General features: G+C 40.0%; 1 protein-coding gene across 2 annotated transcripts in view; it reads right to left on the reverse strand.

Annotated features, from left to right (window-relative positions):
- Positions 1 to 1,568: 1,568 nt before the first annotated feature.
- The window catches only part of cpne5b (copine Vb), a 113,666-nt gene continuing 92,158 nt past the window's right edge, over positions 1,569 to 23,076 (reverse strand). For both annotated transcript variants that reach the window (XM_058373402.1, XM_058373401.1), the window contains 7 exons: positions 18,592 to 18,638; positions 17,328 to 17,509; positions 16,394 to 16,521; positions 13,637 to 13,739; positions 7,615 to 7,672; positions 6,007 to 6,080; positions 1,569 to 5,524 (listed from right to left, as the gene is read on the reverse strand). In XM_058373402.1, the coding sequence (XP_058229385.1) occupies positions 5,336 to 5,524; positions 6,007 to 6,080; positions 7,615 to 7,672; positions 13,637 to 13,739; positions 16,394 to 16,521; positions 17,328 to 17,509; positions 18,592 to 18,638 (781 nt within the window). In that variant the 3' untranslated portion in view covers positions 1,569 to 5,335. The remainder of the gene's footprint in view (positions 5,525 to 6,006; positions 6,081 to 7,614; positions 7,673 to 13,636; positions 13,740 to 16,393; positions 16,522 to 17,327; positions 17,510 to 18,591; positions 18,639 to 23,076) is intronic.

The raw sequence follows: 23,076 nt of genomic DNA on the forward strand, positions 1-23,076 counted from the left end.
TGTGCTCTTTTAGCTCTGAGTATTATCTCACAGTATGACACACTGCAGCAAACTAGTTAAAAGGTAGGAGTCATCTGTGTAATTCAATTTTATTTAATGTACTTTGCTTTAATAAATATTTATCAAGTGCGTTGGTGGGTTTTTATAGACCTTTATTTATGTAAGTCATTATTTATATATTCTTTGTGCGAGGCTCTAGGAGAATTGTGTTCTTCGAGAAGAGTATGTGATTTGTGCTGTAATACTGTTTTGATGGAATTCTTTACATTTACATTTATGACCTTTGGCAGATGCCCCTTATTCAGGGCAACTTTGAAGTGCTTTGAAGTCTCTATCGATGAATACATCGATACTGGTTCACTAGGTCACAGACTAAGAATATCAGTCTAGCCAAGCTGTTGGGAGGAAAAAGCACTCAGACACTAATTTTAGTACTTCAGGAAGAGTTAGGTAGTTTAGATGTTGTTGGAAATCTGCCCGTGACTGGACATCTATAGGGGAAGTTTATTCCACCATCCACTTGCCAGAACAGAGTCTTGAAGCATATCTTTCTCGTACCCTGAGAGATGGTGGGACCAGTCGAGCAATGCTAGAGGATCAGATGTGTGGTGCATTGCAGGGTGTAAGTGATACATCCTCTGAGGTAAGTGGGTGCTGCTCTGTTTTCGGCTTTGTAGGCAAGCATCAGTGTTTTATATCTGATGGCTACAGGAATCCTCCAGTGGGAGAATTTAGGAAGGTTGAAAACAAGTCACGCAGCTGCATTCTGGATCAATTGCAGAGGTTAAATAGTGCTCAGAGGTAGACCTGCCATGAGCGAATGGCAGTTGTTGGGACAAGCAAACGGACGAATCCTTCTGATATTGTAAAGAAGAAATTGACATGAGTGTGTCAGATTAGTGATGTGAGACGAAAAAGGACTGTTGAAGGCCCATGGTTACTTTAAGGTAGGTGCGTTTTTGGCTGAAAAAATGTAAGAAATAATGATACACAATGATTTATGCGGTTATGAGAAAATAATGGGTGGTGTGATGCATCTCAGTGCATAATAGTGGAAAAGGTTTAGTGTTATCACCACAATGATAACACATCCCAGTGTTTTATTCCTCTTATGCAGCAAACAGGAGATTTGACCAATCAGATTTGAGCATTCGGGAGTACTGTTGTATATGCTTTCTTCAAAGTGAGTTTCATTCAGCTTGTACAATTATTGTATATGACTAATATAATGATGTTGTTCATTGGGATGCTCCCTGTTTGGGGTCGCCACAGCAGATCACTTTCAATTTGGCCCTTCCTGACACAACCCTCCCATTTAATCTGAGCTTGGGACCAGCACTGAGAGTTAACTCTTCAGTGGCTGGGTCAGCGCCCTGCCCAGGAATTGAACCGGCGGCAATGAGAGCAGCGGGATCCTGACCACCAGGAGGCTCCGTATGACTACTATAATGACAATCTATTAAAATAAATCATTGCTGGTCGTGTCTCATGTCAAATCCATGCACTGGACAAAACATTTCTAAAAGAAATTGATCTTCTTTATTAATTTTCATTTAAGGCAATCCAATACAAAGCATTTCACAACCCACCGTTATAACAACAATCATGTACAATAGAATAAATCTGAGGTGAAAAATCAAACATGCCAGTGAAAATAATAAATAACTCAAAGTAAAAACAACAAATAATTGAAAAGTAATGCATATATTTAAAAAAAAAAAAAAAAAAAAAAAATCAAACGTAAAAGAAATAAAAAGGTTATAAACAGACCGTGTGACATGCTGTGGGTCACCAGTTTCCAAACTAAATAAACCCCACAAAAAAAATTAGTACAGGTTCAACAAGGAAATAAAAGGAGTTCACTAAGCCTGCTGCTAGATTTGGCAGTTACATGCACAATTAATTGGTTGAAATTGTCTCTACAGTATGTTACAGATGTTGGCATGGAATGTTTATCTGTACATCCCCCTAACATGGTGAAATCAGGTGCGCTTGGGGAATAAAGGTGCGATCAAACGCTCATCGTCCACTACAGACGATAAGTTAAATTCATAAACGATATGAGAAGGGCTCACGTACAGACGTAAAATTCTTAAGGAATGACATCTTGACAGTAAAGTGCTTCCTTAAACATTTTGATTGAACTGCTAAAAAATACAGACTCACTCATTTCTATATGAGCGTCTTCACTCAGTATTCAGTAGGAGAAGTTAAATCCCAGAACTGCTCAGGACACACTGTTACCCCTGAGTAAGAGTCTTGGTTTTTTTTCTAACTGCTTATACGCTCAAAAGGCATTCTGCCTTAATTATAAAGTAAATGAATAGAAAATGAATGAAATAAATTAGTAAGCAGCATTGTTCTTGCTGTGCAACATTAGAAATCTTTGAAAATGTCTGACAGAGAGCGATATATTCTAAATATCCTTTCTGTACCCCTTGTGTATTTTGTATTTATTTATTTATTTTTATCCACGTCAATATGCTGTATCTCTGGTAGCAGTGAGTTGTACGGCGAGTTGTCTGGGAGTATAGAAGAGACACGATGATGCACTCTGGGTGAATTAGAACTGATTAATAGTTGGAATGCAGATGGTAAATAGGTTTCGGTAATCCTTCTTTGGAATAATTTAACTGTGGGAACGAAAGGGATTTTGGTGGTGATTCAGATGTATTTTCCCCACATTACTAGCACTCCCTTGACTGTAAACCTCAGAAAAACTCTTCAAGCTAGTAAACAATCAGACATCAGCTTAGATACACTATATTGCCAAACATTTTGGGACACCCCTCCAAATCATTGAATTCAGGGGTTGGGCTTGGCTCCAGTAAAAGGAACTCGTAATGCTTCAGCATACCAAGACATTTTGGACAATTTCAGGCTCCTAACGTTGTGGGAACAGTTTGGGGATGACCCCTTCCTGTTCCACCATGACTGGACACCAGTGCACAAAGCAAGGTCCATAAAGACATGGATGAGAAAGTTTGGTGTGGAGGAACTTGACTGGCCTGCACAGAGTCCTGACCTCAACCTGATAGAACACCTCTGGGACGAATTAGTGCCGAGCCCGACAGCCAGGCCTTCTTGTTCAACATCAGTGACTAACCTTCTAGAGGAAAGGGCAAAAATTCCCATAAACACCCCAACTCCCAAACCTTGTGGAAAGCCTTCCCAGAAGAGTTGAAGCTGCTAAGGTCGGGTCAACTCCATATTACGTTCATGTGCATGTAAAGGCAGACGTCCCAAAACTTTTGACAACACAAGTGTAATTTATTGAAAGCCATCTGATTGTTTCTCATAAAATGCACTACATGGCCAAAAGTTTGTGGACACCCGACTAGAACATCTGTATGTAACCATTCCAAAACCTTACTTTGTTCAATTTGTGGCCCATATACAGGTGTGATCTCAGGTGTCCCTTAAGTTTGGTCATAGTGTATATATGTTTAGTTGTCTTATTTAGATGTATAAAGGCATAATAATGCCTTGCTTATATACATTATCTGTACACTCACCTTTAATAGGAACAACTGGACCCCTATTCGCCCATAAAATAAGCCAATCATGTGGAAGCAGCTCAACACATAAAATCAACAAGCTAGAATTGCCACTCATCGCTGGATTTAAAAATAAATAAATAAATAAAAATGTTCACACAGATTTGTGTAAACTCTAGAGACCTGAAAATCCCAGGAGACCATCAGTAATAAATAATCAAATCACCGACTGTGACGTAAACATTAACTGAAGCTGTGGATCTGCATAATTTTATGCATTGTGCTTTTGCCACATGAACGAAAGATGGTTGCATGAATCATGAACAGGGGTATGGGTTTTCCTACACGGTGGGACAGCGAGCATATTGTGTAACCTAGAATTCATAACATAGCTTTATATGGAAAAAGCGACCTTATAAATAGGGAGAAAGAAATCATGTGCCATCTATATACATGATACTGTAATATCTTTTAAGTAATTTACATGAATATCAATATCGAGCCGGGAAATGATGAATAACTAAAATAATGACATACGGCTGATCTGTTTGCTTTTCCCTCTAGCATCATATCATAAAACCAGAAGCAATGTTTGAACCATTGGAGCGTTCAATCTGACTAGACGTGCAATGGTAATGCTAATCTTGTGTGCTTTAATTAGTTAATGCACTTAGATGCGATGGTGACTCATTGGTGCTGCATTACCGCACACACAGTTGAACAGGTCGCCAAAAATGCCACGTCTAAGTTGCTTGTGACTCATCAGACCTGTAGAGAACAAAACATGCTGCAAATAGTAACAGAGCTGTGATGATACCTATCAATCTTTTAATCATCCGGGACTGTAATTCAGTCCATCACAGAGGTCTGGTCTCAATTGTTTAAAATCATCTTGGCAAAATTGAATTATTTTCTGTGGGCCACAATATTCAGCAGATCTTGCTGAGGAGACGAGATAAAGAGAGAAATGTGACTGACTGCATGGACAGCAGATGCGACCGTCCATCTTATCACATCACAGAGCAAACATGAAATAAAAACAAACCTTTTGCGTTGCAGTGTGCAATATGTTTGTAGATATATAATCAATTTGGCAGTGGATCTGAGAGAGAGCCTAGTGCTTAAAAGTTTAATTTCTCCCTTGAGCATTTAATTAGGAATAAACTTTTACTGCTGTGCTTTTTAACAGATCTGGATAAGAAACGGACCCCTTTGTGTGTATTTTCTGTATTGAAACACTCATCCTCTCACCAGCATGCTTTGAACAGACGAGAAACAAAATCTATGAACTAAAAAGCAACTTAAGTGGCGCACAGAAGTGCCAAATCAAATGCACATGAAGAAGTCTCATGAGTCTAGTGAGAATGCCACTAAGAAAAGTATCAGAAAACTTCACCTGAATGCATATAGTACACCAATGTGGAGTAAGGTCAACGGTCAGAGCAGGGAATACTTGTCCAGGTACACTGAGACAACGACAGACAGGCACGAGTTGAATCCACAAATATTGTCCTCTTCCTTCCGTCTCAACTCACTGCTCCAAAAGAGAAACAGTCATGAGCCGAGATTTGTTTTTTGTTGTTGTTTTTTTCATTTCATTTTTTTCTTTTCTGACAAAAACTTGACTGAAGTGTGCTTCTTTGATCATGCTGTTGTCCCAGAGAAAACAGGCAGGAAACAAAAGCAGTAACAGAAATGCCTTGGCATCTCAGAGAGTCCCAGAGAGACCGTATATAGAGTTATGCACGGAGCCAGTGGCCTGCTGCTCCATCAGTCCCAATCCCTTAATTCCATGGAGGCTGCTGTCAGGCTGAACAGCCCCTCAGGGAAGGGTGGCCTCATATCTGAGTGTGGTGTGTATGTCCTGAGGGTGTGTAAGGAGGGGGTGCTGGGTTGGGTTTGATGCCTCGGCTCTTCATGTATGAAATAAATTGGTCAGGGATTTCTGCCAGGACATCTTTGGCCAGCCGCGCCATACTTAACACATGATTACCCGTCCGGTCCATGTAGTCCCGGAATGGCACAAACTGCAAAGACCAAGAAGTGTTTATTTATTTCATTTCTCCAATCATTTGTTGACTGTTAATGATGGCAGGGTTGAATTTAAGCCGCTAATGAAATATAATGAATGAGTATAATCCTGCATGCTTAGACATTATCATTACTAATGTCCCCTGCAGAAAACAGAAAGCACAAAGAGAAATGCCTCTGGGAAATTCAGAAATTCATTTGGGATCTACATTAATAACTGCCTTATTAGAAAATGGGTTATGGTTCATGGATCAGCTACATAAAGCTTAACTAAAAAGGTCGTTTGTTAAATCGGTAATGAAAAATGCTGATGGGGTAATGCTTGGTTGGATTTCATCACTTTAAAAGAGATCAGTTTGAGCGAAAGTGAAAGGAAGTCACAGCTATTCCAAAAGATGAAAATTTATATAACACATGACTGTAAATAAAGGTGTTTTAGATGGTTTTTCTCTGATCAGACAGGGTTTTCTAACGTCACCTGTACAATGTCCCTTTCTGCTAGTTTCCCTCGTGAGGAAATCCTTATGTCATCACCATCCAACTCCACCATGGCTGAAAGGAAAAAAAAAGACAGTAAACAATGATCAGAAATTGCCTCCCATAGCATAAGGGAGCCACACCTTCCTGCCTCAAACAGCCTTTATATTAAGGTTGCAGCAAAAAAACGTGTAAAATCCAGTGCATGTCTACCTTCTACATTTCGTTCTACATTTGCCCACAAACCCCCTCACTGCACCACTAAGCTAATATGGTTCAACATAGAATATTAACAAGCCTTCAGGCCAATGTTCATCGAAAACCTACTTCTACTGGGCAGAATCTTCTGCCATTTGAGCAGAAATGCCCCATAAGATAGCGGCTGCTCTGTCTCCTCCTGGTTAGCGTTAGGGGGCTAGCCTTGGAAGACAACTCTTGGCAGCACTGCCATGCTAACAAGATTTAATGTGTGATTGAACAATTAACATGGCTTGATGATCTCAGAGCTAATGTAGTCGGCATGCATTATTTGTGTTTAAGACGCAAAAATTCACGCATTCACGTGTCATTTACTCCAATAAACTACCTTTTATACACATTTTTGTCTGGACCTTATTTTTTTCTGCATGGGAGCATCATCAGAAGTGAACGACTGCATGCATGCAGCTTAGAGGGCACAGTGCATCTGTACAGTGCTGTATACTGAAGCTGTGTTACTCACTCATGACGACCCAACACCTTACTAAGACATTTAATAACCCATGAAATATTTCAGAATTAGCCTTACTTATTTAAAAGACATTTGCATCATTCGTTATGTATTCAATTATCTTTATGTACTCAGAAAGTGCCCTTAAAATATAAGCCCCTTAAATAATGCCCTTAAAATCACCCTTCAAACTGTAGCACAAGTCCACTGTGCTTATGACAGGAATCTTACTGCTTTAATGACTGCTTATTGCTTGGCACTTCTACTGAAAGTTGGCCACATAATGAAGCAGTGCACAAACCTCCATACTGTATTACAAGCTTTATGTCCAGCAGCCCTTGTCGACATGACCCACAAACAAGACAACACATCCAGTAAGAACCCGTCCCGTCTCTGTTTGAAATCCACATTGTTATTCTTGGACCTGACTTTATACAGGCCCTCAGTGGGGCAGAAATATCGTGGGAGGTTTTGGCTTATTATTTGACCATAGCCTCTAACTCCAGCCACTTCTTTGACTATAAAGTGGCAGATGTGAAACTTGTGCCCATTTACGGGATGCAGTGTGCTAATTACAGCACGTTCAGTGATTAGACTGTGCTCCTCCAATCAATGCTCCCTGTGACCCATCTTCTGTGCATTTGCACTGATCAAGGAAATGAGTTGGTAATTGCTTTCGGAGCATCTGTCTGGCTAATTGCAGGGAGGTAGCAGAACTTACCTGTGTTTTTTAAAATTCAATCACAGAGTTATTGATTTGTTTTCCAGTTATTAACTTTGCTGGGGGAAGGGGCTGCTCTAGTAAACACGGCAGAAAACCAGACAATGTTCTCCACTGCTTAACGTGGTGAAGAGCTTGCTTTATAAAAAAGGATGAAAGAAGAAATTTCTTATGCTTACCATCGAACTCTGCTTGGCCCACTCCAACAATGATGATTGACATGGGAAGCTTGGCACCCTGCAGGCATAAACGATATTTACTTCTCTCAGGGCAGTTAAGATTCAGTTTTAATGTTCACATGCAAAAATCCATGCCAATGACTTTAAGCGAAAAAATCACAAATGATTATTCGGCACTGCTTGTAAATTATGGATTCAAATCCTCAGGATGGACATATATGTCGGTCATAATTCCAGGGTTCCATGGAGTATTCCTGCTTCACCACTTTCACTGTTCCTCAGATAATCTCTAGATAACCTGTGACCCAACAATTAAGCTAGAGTTGACCCCAGTGCACTGTCGTTTTGTTCAAACCAAACATTAATTCCTTTATCCTCAGTTTCCTGATTAGGGTCACGGTGGTTCTAGAGCCTGTGTAGAATACTGGGCTTGGATATACACACACACTCATTTACACCTAGGAGCAATTTAGAGTCACCAATCCTAGAGTCTACTGGGATATTTTTTGAAAGGTAGTTAGGACACAGTGGAAACTAGTGAATCCATCAAGAAGCTATTCAGACCTCAGGAGAACATGCCACATTTCTGGAACAGGAACCTCTTAATCATACTCAGGATCCTGAAGCAGTGAGGCAGCAACGCCGCCGTCATTTCATACAGTGTTACATTAATAAGGAAGATGATATAGCTCATTTAGGGTTCCCCCAAATCCACAATAACCCTTGATTTACCATTTAAGCCAATGCACGTCCCCTGTAGGCTTCAACAAAGCATCTGTCCACAGAACAGTCACACCGACTTCTGGTTAATTATGACACATGTCAAAATATTTACACTGAAATGGGATTCCATTTGTTTACTCAGTGTTACAAATCTAAGACGAAGGATATAAGTAGACGTTCATGTTAATCCCGGGGTGGATTTGTGTTTTTGAATGATTCAGAACAGAACAGTCCTTGCAGGATGATTTAGGCAGTTATGTGTCATATCTGAGAAGGGAGTAAATTGTCTGTAAAAACACCTCTGAGATGGGAGTCATTATTCGGGACACACATGGCAGCGTTTAATGGAACAAACTGCAATTCTTAGACAACCTGAGAAAAGGGTTGGCTTTATGATTAAATGGTAGAGAATGTTCAAAAATGAAGCTGTAATAAAACAAAACTTTTGGAACAGTACTCCATGTTCCTTGATTACGTTTGTTCTCTTAAACTTCTTCACGAAATGTTTTGAAACGTTTTGGTGCAGATTATCTGGAGAATTCTAGGGTGGGAATAGAAGGCGAGGGAGGCGGGGCCAGTATGATCACCACGACGCCCGTTACTCCAACAACCCGTCCAGCTACTCCCACTCTGGTGTCTGAAAATTGCACCAATGCTTATTTACCTACAATGTGACCATAGACGCTTCTGCATACCCATTAGCCGTGTATCAATATTCAATTATATGATATGAAGCATAATATTTTCATAATCACTTTATTTATTATCAATACTCTTATGTTTCATAGACGAGGAGGCTATCTAGGTTGACACTGATTATTGACAGCAATTCAACTTCCAATAGGAAAGACGTCTGTCATGTCAGATTCGATCATTTGGTCAAAGGTGAATGTTATACTACATGTCTTGCCTGCAGTCTCATAATTTTGTTCAGAACATATGATCCACCAAAGTTAAAATATACTGCAGACAGTGATTAGTTTTATATTGTCAGTTTTAAATAGATTTATAGCAATTCAGCATGTGACGCACTTTATCCCCGCCCTAAGAATCAACTTGACAGATGTGTTCAATTTATCTACCTAATATAATCACACAAAATGTGGGATACAGGTCCAGAATCATATTTTATAGAACAATCAAGCCCCACAAAGCAGGCATGACTAGAACGGCTTACTTTTGTTTACCAGCTACATTTTTCTGTCTCAAAAAAAGAAAAGCAGAGTCCCATGACAGGGAAAGTGAAAACTCTTTCTTCTGCGATCTCAGATGATCTGTGTACGACAGGGCTTTGTGACAGCCTGTGTTATGGGTGCATGTCAGAAGCTCCATAGATAATTGAGCTCCTGTTGCCCCGTTTGTGCCATCATATCCTGGTTTGAATGATGGAACAGTTCTAGCATAATGAGAAAACAAAACTGAGTGTCGGCTCACAATAGCCGGCTTGACAGCGGCTGAGAATCGGTATTTCAATAGCATGTAGCCATGCACATCTGCCTAAAACAAACAAAACCAAAAAAAAAAGAATCTGGGAGCATGTCATATTGCAATGTAAACTGTCAGGGTTACAAAAGTCCTTTCATTACATATTCAAATACCAACAGGGCTTGTTCATGTTAAGCATTACATCTTCACGTTAAGCTTTACAGCTTTAAATAAAGTACAGCTGTATCCGAGTTTGTGGCGAGTTGCCTCAATCTCCTTTTCTCTGCGTTATTCATATCCATGTAATTAAAAATAAAACATACTGAGAAGACTGTCACTTTGTGTCTTAAATGACAGCTTGGGCCTGAACTAATGATGTACTCGAGCTAATAAAAGAGAGAGAAGAGACGTTTGTAGGCGAGAACAGGCGACAGTCTTTCATAACTACACACAGAAGCTTAAGTCATTTCCAATTATGCTTTTCGTCAGTCTCTGACTGAGTGGGTGGCAGAGGCCTGTCTAGTTGATTACATTGCCCACCATGGTAACTATAACGCACGACTGTCCGAGAGCAATGGATGTGCTTGGTTGAGTTCTCTGTGGATTCTCTCCAACATTACAAATGTACATTTGTCTAATAGCGTTTTCCTTAAATTACCAATTGCCTCATAATTCAGTCCATTTAAAATATATGCTGAATTATTCTTTAAACAGACTTAAGGATGGTGCTGATTATTTTAATACCTAAGGTTCTGCTTTGGGAAGAAATATTTTGATTAATCTAAACATGAGAAATGAATAACAACATCCCATGGCATGGAATAAATTATTTGTGTCGGAAGAAATTTCTAAATTTATCATGAATTGGTCTTTAAGTTAGCATGAGGTGGGAATACACCTTCACACACAATGACCGTGAGGAGCAATTTATCATAGTCTTATTTATTATTTATCACAGAATGTTTTTAGAAGGTAGGAGGAAACTGGAGAACCCAGAGAACTCGGACATGGACATGGGCAGAACATCTTTCTGTGATGCCGTTACAGCTATTTTTGTCATGGTATTAGTAATCAATACTGACAAATTAACTTTGATTTGATCTCACATATTAAAAATAAGTACAGGTTCATATGGTAGAGGGCCGAGTACAGTGCACTTTTTTTATTTGCAAAAGTTTGTGCATACCTGACTATACATCCCATTCCAGATTTAGTCCTCCTTTGCTGTTATAATAAGCTCCACACTTCTGCGAAGGCTTTTCACACAACATGGCTGTGGGGATTTGTGCTCCTTCACCCACAAGAGCATTTGGTGCTCATTCAGCCACAAGAGCATTAGTGAGATCAGGTGAGGAGGTCTGGGGCACAGTCGATGTTCCAATTCATCCCAAAATATGTTCAGTAGAGTTGAGGTCAGAGCTCTGAGCAGGCCGCTCGAGTTGGCAAAACATTTCTCCATGAACCTCACTTTGTGCACAGGGGCATTGTCATGCAGGAACATAATTAGGCTTAGATCCAGTAAAAGGAAATTATGCATCCAATTTTGTGATGGAACAGAATGACATATGTTTGTGATGTCATAATCCTTTGACCACGTACTGTTTGTAGCACCTCAGTATAATTCATTTCTCCATCGAGTACCTGCTGGAAACTAGTACTATAATTGTACTGGTGGTTGAGAAATACAAAAATCATCTGTGACCTTCTTTTAAAAAATAGTGGTCAGAGAGTAGCTTATGATAACTGCAATTCGTATGAATAATACATGCAGTTCTCCACATTAAGCCCAGAACCTGAATGGCAGAAATAGGTCAGCAGGGCCCAAAAGGATCCCTCAGGACATGGTATCAGCACACAACACACACTCTAGACCTCCCCCTTCTGCATGTATGTTAACTGATGTGCAATGCTGATTTCCAGCCTCAAATGGTGCTCCATTTTTGGGCACAGATCCAGCACCAGCAGACATCTGTCACACTTTGAGCATGAAAGCAAAGTGAAGAAGTGAAGAAATCAGTTTGGGGATTTAGCTATGGTTTTCATTTCCGACACCTTCGTGTGAACACTCAGTGGGGAGTGGGATATTTTAGGAAATGCTAAATTTTAAAATCATGCACTTCCAAATATTCTATTATTGTGTGCGACTAATTGTAGTTTTAAAAAGGACAAAAACAACCCCAAATAAACTCTTATTGCTCTTTATTTAAATCTGACCTGCTTGGGTTGTTATTAACTACTCTTGTACTATTTTTGCCAGGAATCACAGACTGCATTTTACATCTTACAATCATGCATTTTGCACGATTCCTTATTAAAGAAACAACACCTGTTAATTGAAGGAAGCGAAACAGCTGGTGCTGTGAAAGTACATGGAAAGTGCAGAAGTTACAAAACGCACACATTTTCAGCTTGTGTTTAATATTCTAAATCGCACACTGTACAGAAGGAAAGCCTCGTCGACTCCTGATGCTGAGGCCCGGCCACGTGAGACACAGCAGCAGGCAAGATCTTAAAAGGAAGGTGTGGCTGTTCTAATGCTTCCATTAACAGTCGCAAATTCCCTTTAAATCCAGTCTGCTGGGAATCGGGCCTTTCCGTTGCACAGACGACTCGTTCCACTGCTGCAACTTCAGCTGGAGAAACAAGCTGACCACTTACCTGATGTGTGAAGGCCAATAAAACTACAGCAATACAATAGACACAGTGTACATAGATGTAAAACATGCACAGCATTGTATTGTTACATTCGCTTTGGAAATAGTCTCAGGTTCTGTTCAGAGTGATATAGTGTGGTGGATGGTATCCACCCCATATATGGCATTGTGGATCACAAAGCTTATCAAAAATTCCCTGCAAGGTAGAGGAATTGTAGGTGACTGCAAATTTCTGAATGGGTGTTACACCGATCAGGCATAGCAAGTGAATAAGACTGATGATCTCCTCATCATGGCACCTGTTAGTGGGTGGGATATATTAGGCAGCAAGTGAACTTTTTGTCCTCAAAGTTAATGTGTTAGAAGCAGGAAAAATGGACAAGCGTAAGGATTTGAGCGAGTCTGACGAAGGGCCAAATTGTGATGGCTAGACCACTGGATCAGAGCATCTCCAAAAAAGCAGCTCTTGTGGGGTGTTCCCGGTCTGCAGTGGTCAGTATCTGTCAGAAGGAAGGAACAGTGGGGAACCGGCGACAAGGTCATGGGCGGGAGCGAAGGCTGGCCGGTGTGATCCGATCCAACAGACGAGCTACTGTTGCTCAAATTGCTGAAGAAGTTAATGCTGGTTCTGATAGAAAGGTGTCAGAATACACAGTGCATGACGGGTCAGGGCTGTGTTGGAAGCAAAAAGGGGACCAACACAATATTAGGCAGGTGGTCATAATGTTATGCCTGATCAGTGTATACTACACCCACATGCCTCACAACGTGATATACACTGTACTACTCCGTCTGTACTACAACATCGGTCCAAATGGCCTCTTCCGGTGAACGTCAATGCTTCTTGGCTGCATACAGCCACATAAAGTCAAATGAAAACTAGCTTGTTACAGCTGAGGTAATGAAAATGAAAAATCGTTTCATAATCCAAATATTTGCAATAATGTTCTTTTAAAAAAATATGTCTTTGACGGTTATAAGTTGGCAAATTATTTTGTTGAAGAAATCACTGGCTTTGTTAAATTATAAAAGGTAGGTTATACCTCCATCACATTTTTTATCCTGTACACATACCTACCATCAGTAGAAGCCCGAGGGTTTAATAACTGAGGTAAAGATATTAGGGCATTTTGAAATGAATTTTGCATTATTTTCATTAAAATTACATTTTTAAGTAATATAACATAAAGGTAAAGCCACTCAGTGTGATCTATACTCACGTTCACAATGGCCTCTTTGGTCTGGGCCATATCTGATATAACTCCATCTGTGATAATGAGGAGGACAAAGTACTGTGATCCGTCCTGGACGGCCGCCGCATAGCTTCATACAAAAAAGAAAGAAAGAAAAGAGTCAGAAGCAATAAGAGGAAAAACGTAAGAATATTGCTGTAATTATAATGACATCTCAAGATTCCCTGACAGCTATTGCTTTTTAAATTCATTTCACTATTGATTCCAGATCTCTAGCCTTAATTTCCCTCCTTACTTTCTGTGCTTTAACAAATCATCATAGAATGTAAGTGACTCGTACGGATTGTATGGATTTTCCATGCATGTGAGTCTAAGAATAGCCGTGCTCTGTGGGTGTATTTGCTTAAGAATAACCGTGCTCTGTGGGTATGTGTGTCTTGCAGCTCCAGGCTTCTGGGTGGCACATCATGCATTAATTAAGCAAGTCTAATTCAAGCTTATCAAGATGGCTTTTTTAATTACAGCACAGGGGCCTCATAGTTAGAATGAAGATTTCCTTGCGTGATGCCAAGGAATGAGAGGAGGGTGTGGAGAGACAATCATTTATGCCTTTCTGCTTTAATGGATACACACACGGTTTGCTGCTCAGTGGTCACGCGTACGTGCATGGAATCAAATTACAAGAAGCAGAGTGGACATGAGTTTCCACGGCTAAAATACCTGGGTGCAAGTGCAGAGGACAAGTAGCAGCTTTTCCTAAATGCTTTTATATTGGTGATGGGGTTTTTTTTTTCTCTACTATGCAGAGCCTGGGGCAGTATTGAGACCTGAGGTTTTTTGTTTTTAATATCTAATCAAACTCCGTCCAGGGTGTATCCTGCCTTGATGCCCAATGACTCCTGAGATACTCCCCGTGACCCGAGTATAGATCGGATAAGCGGTACAGACAATGAAATGAAAAGAAATATCTAATCAATTCATTGAATGTGCTGGAATGTGAGGCAAACTTCAACAAACAATGCAACATATACAAAATGAGTCACTCACCCCACCTTTAAATGTGAGGTTGTTTCATAAATTGAGCATGAAACCCAAGGTACATGTCAGCATGTCCTTTTGTCCCCATTATACAGTAAAAACGTGGATCATACAGTGTGAAAAGAGCGCAGCAAAACAGGTTAAGTGGTCCTTGATAGAATGTCACAGGGGAGAGAAATCTCACAATGAGCCCAGTGGAAGTATTTCAAACACCTTTCTGATTTGGTGAACTTGTGATAGCAAAGTCAATTATCAAAAGACTTGTTTACCGACGATAGAAGATATCAGATGGCTTTGAAAGCACAGTGCAGGTGAATGAATAATACAATAATGAGTCATTTTTTCTACTCGTGCATTGATTAAACACATCAAACCAGCTTACTTGACTGTCCAAGGCCATTAGTATGAACAGTGAAGGCATGCTGACATTTCAAATGAATACAAACACATGCAGCCACCCTTTTTTTAAAAAAAAATAAAAGCATCGCTTTAATTATGCAAATGCCATGTCAAAAGCCTGCTGAGATTGGCCGTAAAACATGTAGTTAGAAAGTTAAACATTTTTTAAAGCAAATGCACACTTAATACAGTACACAGTGAGCTCCTACATTATTCGGAGCAAGACTCAAATGACATACTGCGTGCTATATACTAAAGACTACACACTACTGTATATACTTGACTATGCAGTAGATAATTAAGCCCTGATGCAGCACTAGATGCGTGACCACAAATTACTACAGACTTTTCATGCCATAACCTCTATGGAAACTGTACATCCAAAGTTTTGCAAATTTGTGTTTTTTGCACCAAGGCTGCGAATTCTAAGCAGCATGTGACCACTTAGTGCAAAACGTGTCACTTCCTCTCATGAGAAATCTTTAGCGCCTCAACCAGATATGAACAGCACATTATGTCTTAATGAAATTCCCATTTAAGATGCAGGTATTGACTTAATGTAAAACAGTTAAGACATCCTCATTAATATAATCCGTCCTGCATGCATGTATAGAAGTATAACACATTGGCATTTATATAGTATAACATCTGTGGCCTTGAATCTAAGCCCCACAACTATATTAACCCTACCACAGAAAACCCAGTAGGTGAAATGCCAGCACTGTCAGAACAGTGTGTGAATTTCTCAACCTTTGCTTGCTACATCACTCGAGTTCATAATTGGTCTCGACTAGAGATGTGTGCAGGACTGTTGACTGGTTTTAATCCTGCTCACACTGTTATTTTTGTTTCTACTTGCTGTTTTTTCTAATATATTCAATTGGTTCTATTTCCCAATATATATATATATATATATAAATAACTGTTGCCTTTAGATTTACACTCCAGTAACCCTGACCACGCAGTTACTAAGTATGTAAGTATGCTGTTAATACATCAGGCATCAGCTCAAAACCCTGAACATTTTTGGGATGAATCGGAGCATCTTATCATCTGACATCAGTGCCTAACCTTACTAACACTCTAATGCCTGAATGCCCCCCCCAGACTCTTTTTATTTAAAACCTTATGCAAAGCCTTCACTGAAAATTTGAGGCTATTATAGCTGAAAACCAACTCCATATTCATTCCCATGGTTTGAAGTAGAATAATCAAGAAGCATATAGCTGTGTGATGGTCAGTTATTTACATACATTTGGCTATATATTTTTGCCCATGTTGCATGGTATATATTTGTCATGAGTGTATAAATGAGTGTGTATATACTGTTTAAATGGTCAACCATACCTGGCTACGTGGTTAACAACAGGGGCGAAGTTTGTTGGCCCATAAAGCTGGACGGTCTTTAAGCTCTGATGGTAGGCCTCCAAGATCCCCTCAATCCCATTGCAATAGGGGTTTTCAATATTACCATTCTGCAACAGAGGATAGTATATTTTTGGCTGGTTAGTAGGTAAGTGTAAAGATATCTATAATGCATTTTCTGAGCATAACTAAACGACAGATATAACTTCCAGAGGTGTGCTGCCTATTAGAGGCATGTCTCTAGTTAAATTGCACTGTTAATCAGGAGAGAAATCATTATGAGAGGTGAGGTCTACTGGATCTTACCGGAATGTGGCTCTCTAAACTATACTCCAGAGCACTGGATTTTATATGAAACGATTAGGAGATTAAAGGGATGAATGTAGGTTATGTAAGACTGTACTTGGTGAACCATATAGGAGTCACAGCCCCAGAACAATAAAAACTGGTCTCTCGCCTCCATCTATAGCATTAGGTCCATTGCCTCTAAGCCTCTATATGGGAGTTTATCATAAGCTGACACACACTGGAACTTCTAGATGCAGTTCAAAGAGAGAGTGAAAACAGAGGCTCTGATCAATTTAGCTTGCTTCGAGCCTGCATCCGTCCACTGGGAGAGCACAAAATCCATAATCCCTCCCTGAGAAAACAGGATAGATTGCATTTCTGTACCATAACATGCACACACAGGTACACCACATCCATCATTAGCAGAGATCTAGTTTTTGAACATTCAACCTAGGAGGAGGGCAAATAAGAATGTTTACTTTTGATAAAAGGAAAACAAGATAATGCAATACACAAGGATTTACTCACAGAGGAGAATCCCCAGTATTGCAAATTCTAACAATAACTAGATTGCTAGGAAGTTGAAACAATAAGGACAAGATGCAGATACGTTTGCTTAATCACTCACCAAAGGGAACTCGTGGGACACACGTCCATCTGGGGGTAATTTTGCCCCAAAGCCCAGTGCAGGGAACATCTTATCACTGTCATAGTCCTGGATGATCTCTCCTACGGCTTTCAGTGCCATGGCGTAGGCGTTCATCTGGTAAGGGTTCATATAGTGGAGGGACGTGGACTGGGATGGGTTACCTAGACATCAGAGTTAGCATTGTGCTATAAAGTGATGAAGAAGCTATTGCACAGGGTCGATTTATTGTTATCTACACTCCATATGCTATATGTGTGATTATTATAGACAATGTTTCCCTGAACCGAGGACAGGAAAACCATAAGGGAGTGAAGCGAGAGAATAGCTCCTGAAAACCATCATTAAATCTTTCAAATAGCAGCTATATAATTTAAATCTACAGCTATATAATTTAACTCTGGATCCAGGTTTTGAAAAGTAGCTTCATGACACTCTCTGTTTAAAATGCTGTACAAAAAACGTTTTTTCATTCTTTTCTCAGAACAGGAAATATTGTTGAAATCCATGGTAATCCCTCACAGATGTGGGATAGATTAGGTTGAAAAACACTGGAGCACTCCATTAAATAGGATATCATACCATGCTATCAGTCATTCTTAATGTGATAGTGTCTTTACTCAGGGACCAGAGTTCAGGGGTGAACTCCACACCACCTTAGGCTGCTGAAAAGCTATTCATGTGCTTCTTACTGTGCTGTTGATTTTAAAGGGTTTTATTGTTGAAGGGTTCTCTAAACAGCTGTTGCTTAGTTGTTATGAACAAACTCTGAATAGAAAGCAGCACTGCAGGCAGCCTTCAACAGCAAATTACACTAAACTCAACCACAGATTTTTTCATACTTTACATGTTCATATGTTACCAAGCACATTTTCTTGGCCCGGGCCACATTAACTGTCATTAATACACTTTTTCTTTTGCGGCTACTTTCAAAAGTATAGTAATTATTAGTAATTGCTCTAAGACCGGGAGAGTGCCATTCATCATCAGCAGGTGCTGAGAAGCCATTCTCTAACCAGCCTATTCTCTGCTCAGTTCCCCTCTGGGCAAGACTAGACACCCTACTTAACGTTCAGTTCAGATGCCCAGGGCAGCAGGGTGCCCATTCACAACTATTAAATCTTTTGAACTATTAGACAGAAGAGGCATGGTGTTAAAGAGTGAAAGACTGGTTCTTCAGTTTGGGGAATCCTATAAACCTTTTATGAGCTATTTTTAAATAAAGAAGAATCATCTAATCACTTACCATTAGACGCGGTGAAATCGATGGCCACTGTGAAATTGATTTGGGTCCTGGATAGAATTGCAAAAAAGAAAAAAAACAGATGTCAGTGTCATCACCTATACACATCCTGGAGAACATGGCGCTCATTTTTCGTGTATATACTATGTAAACTATGTAAGAGCTAACAGGAGGGCACTCTTTACAAGCCTCAGATTGTAGCTAGGAGCTGATTCTGCCCCAAAATTCCAGCAGCAGCCTTCCTGTTAGTTCAACCCATTCTGGCCATTTTCCTCAAAGAGATGTTCCTACCCACACACGTGTGGGGTTTTTTTTTCTTCTGTGTAAACTCTAGAGACTACTTTGCATGAAATCTGAGGAAATCAGCAGTGTTTGAAAATGTGCAAATCAGCCTGAGACCAACGACCAAGCCTCAGCCAAAGTCGCTGAATTTACATTTTGCCCGTTTTGATGTTTATTGTGAACATTACCTGAAGCTCTAGACCTGTATTTGCATGATTTTATGTGTTGCACCACTATCACATGAGTGGCTGATTGGACAATTGCATGTGTAAAGTAGCCAGTAAATGTAAACACACACACACACACACACACTCATGCTTAATAACATCAGTAGCATCCACTCCAGCTGCACAGTCTAATTAGGATAGATGGGACAAGCAATTACATCAAGTTGGCACACTTTATGGTCTGTAGTGTTGAGCAGCCAGTTTTAACCCGGAAAAAAAAAAAACATTTAGTCGCTCACAACTCTGGCCTGTCTTTCAGTAAATCTTTAAAACAAATTATTTTTTAAAAATAGTTAGAATAAGATAAGCTTTAAAAAGAATGAGTTCCTTTCCCAGGGCTGCAAGTGTTGAGCCCTTGAGCAAGACTATTAACTCCAAATGCAGTCAAGAATATATTTTTCTCATTTTAAGAGACACTAATTCAAATCAAACAAAGCGATAGAGCATTGACAAAAAAACATAATCCAATTTTCTAAATGACTGGATGTATGCAGTATTAATCTTTCTAATTCGTTATGCACTAGGTAACATACGAAAAAGAAGAAGAAGAAGAAGAAGAAAAAATACAGAACAGTCTTAGGGATTTCAAAGGAATAAGGACTAATACATTTATAATGAAAAGTGTAGAATTACGTTTCTACCTTACGTTTGAAATCCCTAGCTAATGAGCCTCTTGCCCGTTTGTAACCTGGATTGTAATTAACCTCTTTATTAATTCATGGACGGTCGTGAGACTTGCGAAGCCGATTCTGTATTCAAGCATGAATTGCAAAACAATTCAATATATAATAATTCAATATTTTGATGACTACCAGTGCATAGACAGGCAGGGTGGGGATATAACCTTCAAACATATTTGGTAATAGAATTAGTAATGTGCCTGTATGTTTGCTGCTATAACAAAATCAGTGCTCCAAATATCCATATATCCAAGTGGGCATGGCCTAAACTTTTTTCTTTTCTTCTCTTACCACTATGGGAAAAAATCTGAGGTAGAAATGCCAGCTGTGTCAGCATGCTCTGGCTGTTCCTCAGCCTCGGGGTTTATAATTGGTCTCAACTAATGAGGCACTAGATATCATGTTTCTTTTTTTAATTGCACTCCCGCAGTTATTATTTTTGTCTGTACCTGTCCGCGAAATTTCCGAACAAATTAAGTCGGCCCATATTCTGGAATATATACACAGCCTAATTTAAACTAAGGATGAATGAACAAACATTGTAAATGCATCATCCAGCATATTAATTAATGTGGACTTTGTTTGTCCCACAAACTTCATACCTGAGGGCTCACTTGCACCTGCATATGAAAGTAAAAAAAAAACTGTCCCAATGTAGTCTCAATCGGATTTAAACCTTTCTCGTAAAATTTATGCTAATCTACGAACAAGAAATATTCTCATACTCGATTGGATTGTTGTCACAGGGCATGATGCTTATTGTGTATGGAAATGGTCTGCCCATTGCTTGCCCATGGCCCAGTTATCCACAAGGAAGATCTACATTTGTCAGGTTGGAGTTACTGCATTGTAGAGCCCTAGAGAGTTCTTCACTATGCAGAAGCCTGTCGAGGGTGTACAAGGCCAAGCATTGATCATTGGGCAGACAGAAGCTCTTGTCACTATGTATTGGCCACTCATTTGTCAGGCAGAATGCAGAGAGCATGTCTGCAATGCTGCAGTCGACACTATGACCACTACAGCCTTTTGATTACAAAGAATGATGATATAGTAGAGAGGCATCGATATGGTGTGGCATTCCAGGGAAATTCTGAATGTCTGCCATGTCCTTCTGATGTAGGAGTCATCGGTTTTGCAAAAAAAATATATATATTCTGTTAAATTATGTGTAATATTCTGTTATTTTCACAGTGCCTCTTCTAAACACGACATGACGCTAAGTGCTAGGATGACAGTGTTTAATAAAAATGTCAGAACGGGTCACATGTTGGCAGAACGGGTCACATGTTGATTACAAAGAATGATGATATAGTAGAGAGGCATCGATATGGCGTGGCATTCCAGGGAAATTCTGAATGTCTTCCATGTCCTTCTGATGTAGGAGTCATCGGTTTTGCAAAAAAAAATATATATATTCTGTTAAATTATGTGTAATATTCTGTTATTTTCACAGTGCCTCTTCTAAACACGACATGACGCTAAGTGCTAGGATGACAGTGTTTAATAAAAATGTCAGAACGGGTCACATGTTGGCTATCTGCCACTCAAGCATCACAGACCACCACAGAGGTAAAGGTCAGATTTAATCAGAGCACAGCCTTGCACTCTCAGCATGGGTTTATTTCAAACTAGTACATATGTGCATGAGTGGGGAGAGAGAGAGAGAGAGAGAGAGAGAGAGAGAGAGAGAGAGAAAAAAAATATGAATGATAATGGATGATAGAGAATGAATGTAGTGTAAAAGTGAAATGGTAATTGGGATGGTCAACAAAATTCCCGGTGGACCAATCTTGTTTTGGGTTGACCGTAATAACAGGTTTGCAATTCTGAAAGTAGTGGACCCTTGCTGTCTAATCAATATAAAAAAACTATCATATACTGGGATGATTTAGAGCAGAGGCTCTGAGCCATTTCAAAACTGGGCGTCTGCCTTTACGTGCACATGTATGGAGTTGGCCCGCCCTTTTCAACTATAACAGCTTTAACTATTCTTGTAAGGCTTTCCACAAGGTTTAGGAGTGTGTTTGTGGGAATTTCTGACCATTCCTCTAGAAGCACATTTGTGAGGTCAGGCACTGATGTTGGACGAGAAGGCCTGGCACGCAGCCTCCACTCTAATTCATCCCAAAGGTGTTCTATCAGGTTGAGGTCAGGACTCTGTGAAGTTCCTCCACACTAAACTCGCTCATCCATGTCTTTATGGACCTTGCTATGTGCACTGGTGTACAGTCATGTTGGAACAGGAAGGGGCCAGCTCCAAACTGTTCTCACAAAGTTGGGAGCATGAAATTGTCCAAAATGTCTTGGTATGTTGAAGTATTAAGAGTTCCTTTCACTGGAACTAAGAGGCCAAGCCCAACCCCTGAAAAAAACAATTATTTGGAGGGGTGTCCCAAAACTTTTGGCAATATAGTGTATTAATTGTACCACGGCTTTGAAAACTATGTGTGAATAGTATTGTTTGATATGATGATGATGATGATGATGATGATGATGGTTATTATTCAGGACACTTCCTTTTAGAGTGCTTTTTTTATCCAGCTTTAAGTACTCCAGTTGATAATAGTAGTATAAAGTTCAAAATTTTTAAAATAAAATGTTTTTTCATATGGCATGTTTACAGGATGAAGCCACCACTGTGATGGATCCTCACTCACATGGCTTTCTGTGGAACGCCACCATGAGCATCAGCTGCGACTACAGAGCTGTAGTTCTTACATCACACAGGCAAGTTGTGTCTAACTGCTACAGACACAACAGGGTGTCAAACATACAGGCATGATAAACCTTCTCTTATCTCACCAGAAGAATTTTATGTAATTAGTATTTGAATTCCAGGCCTTGTGACTGAAAGGTTGCTGGTTCAAATCTGGCTCAGGCTGAGTGATATGAAAGGCAACTGGGTGACAAAAGCAATCTGAGTGGAGAGATGATGGTGCATGGGAGCAGTGAGGGGGTGGTGCAGGTGAAGTTGTCCAAGGTGGTGGATGTATTTGTTTTTGCATAAATTAAGTACCACCACTTGGCTATAGGTGCTGGTCAAGGCTACTATAGCACCGGCTAGCTTACTTTAGCTACTGCCTCTCTGGCCTAGAGCCAACCAGATTTGGGATGCACCTTCTCATCCAAACTTGCTTGCCACCTTGCATGCACCCCCTTTTCTAGGGCCACTCTCAGCCACCTTATCTTCAGCCACATGCTGCCTTGTCTACAGCCACGCTTCAGCCATCTAACCTGCGGCCAGGTTTGCCCTTGAGCCCTCTTGCGTGTGCCACCTCGTCTACAGCCACTCTTCAGCC

This window comes from Hemibagrus wyckioides, linkage group LG21, assembly GCF_019097595.1.
Source record: "Hemibagrus wyckioides isolate EC202008001 linkage group LG21, SWU_Hwy_1.0, whole genome shotgun sequence".
Lineage (NCBI taxonomy): Eukaryota > Metazoa > Chordata > Actinopteri > Siluriformes > Bagridae > Hemibagrus > Hemibagrus wyckioides.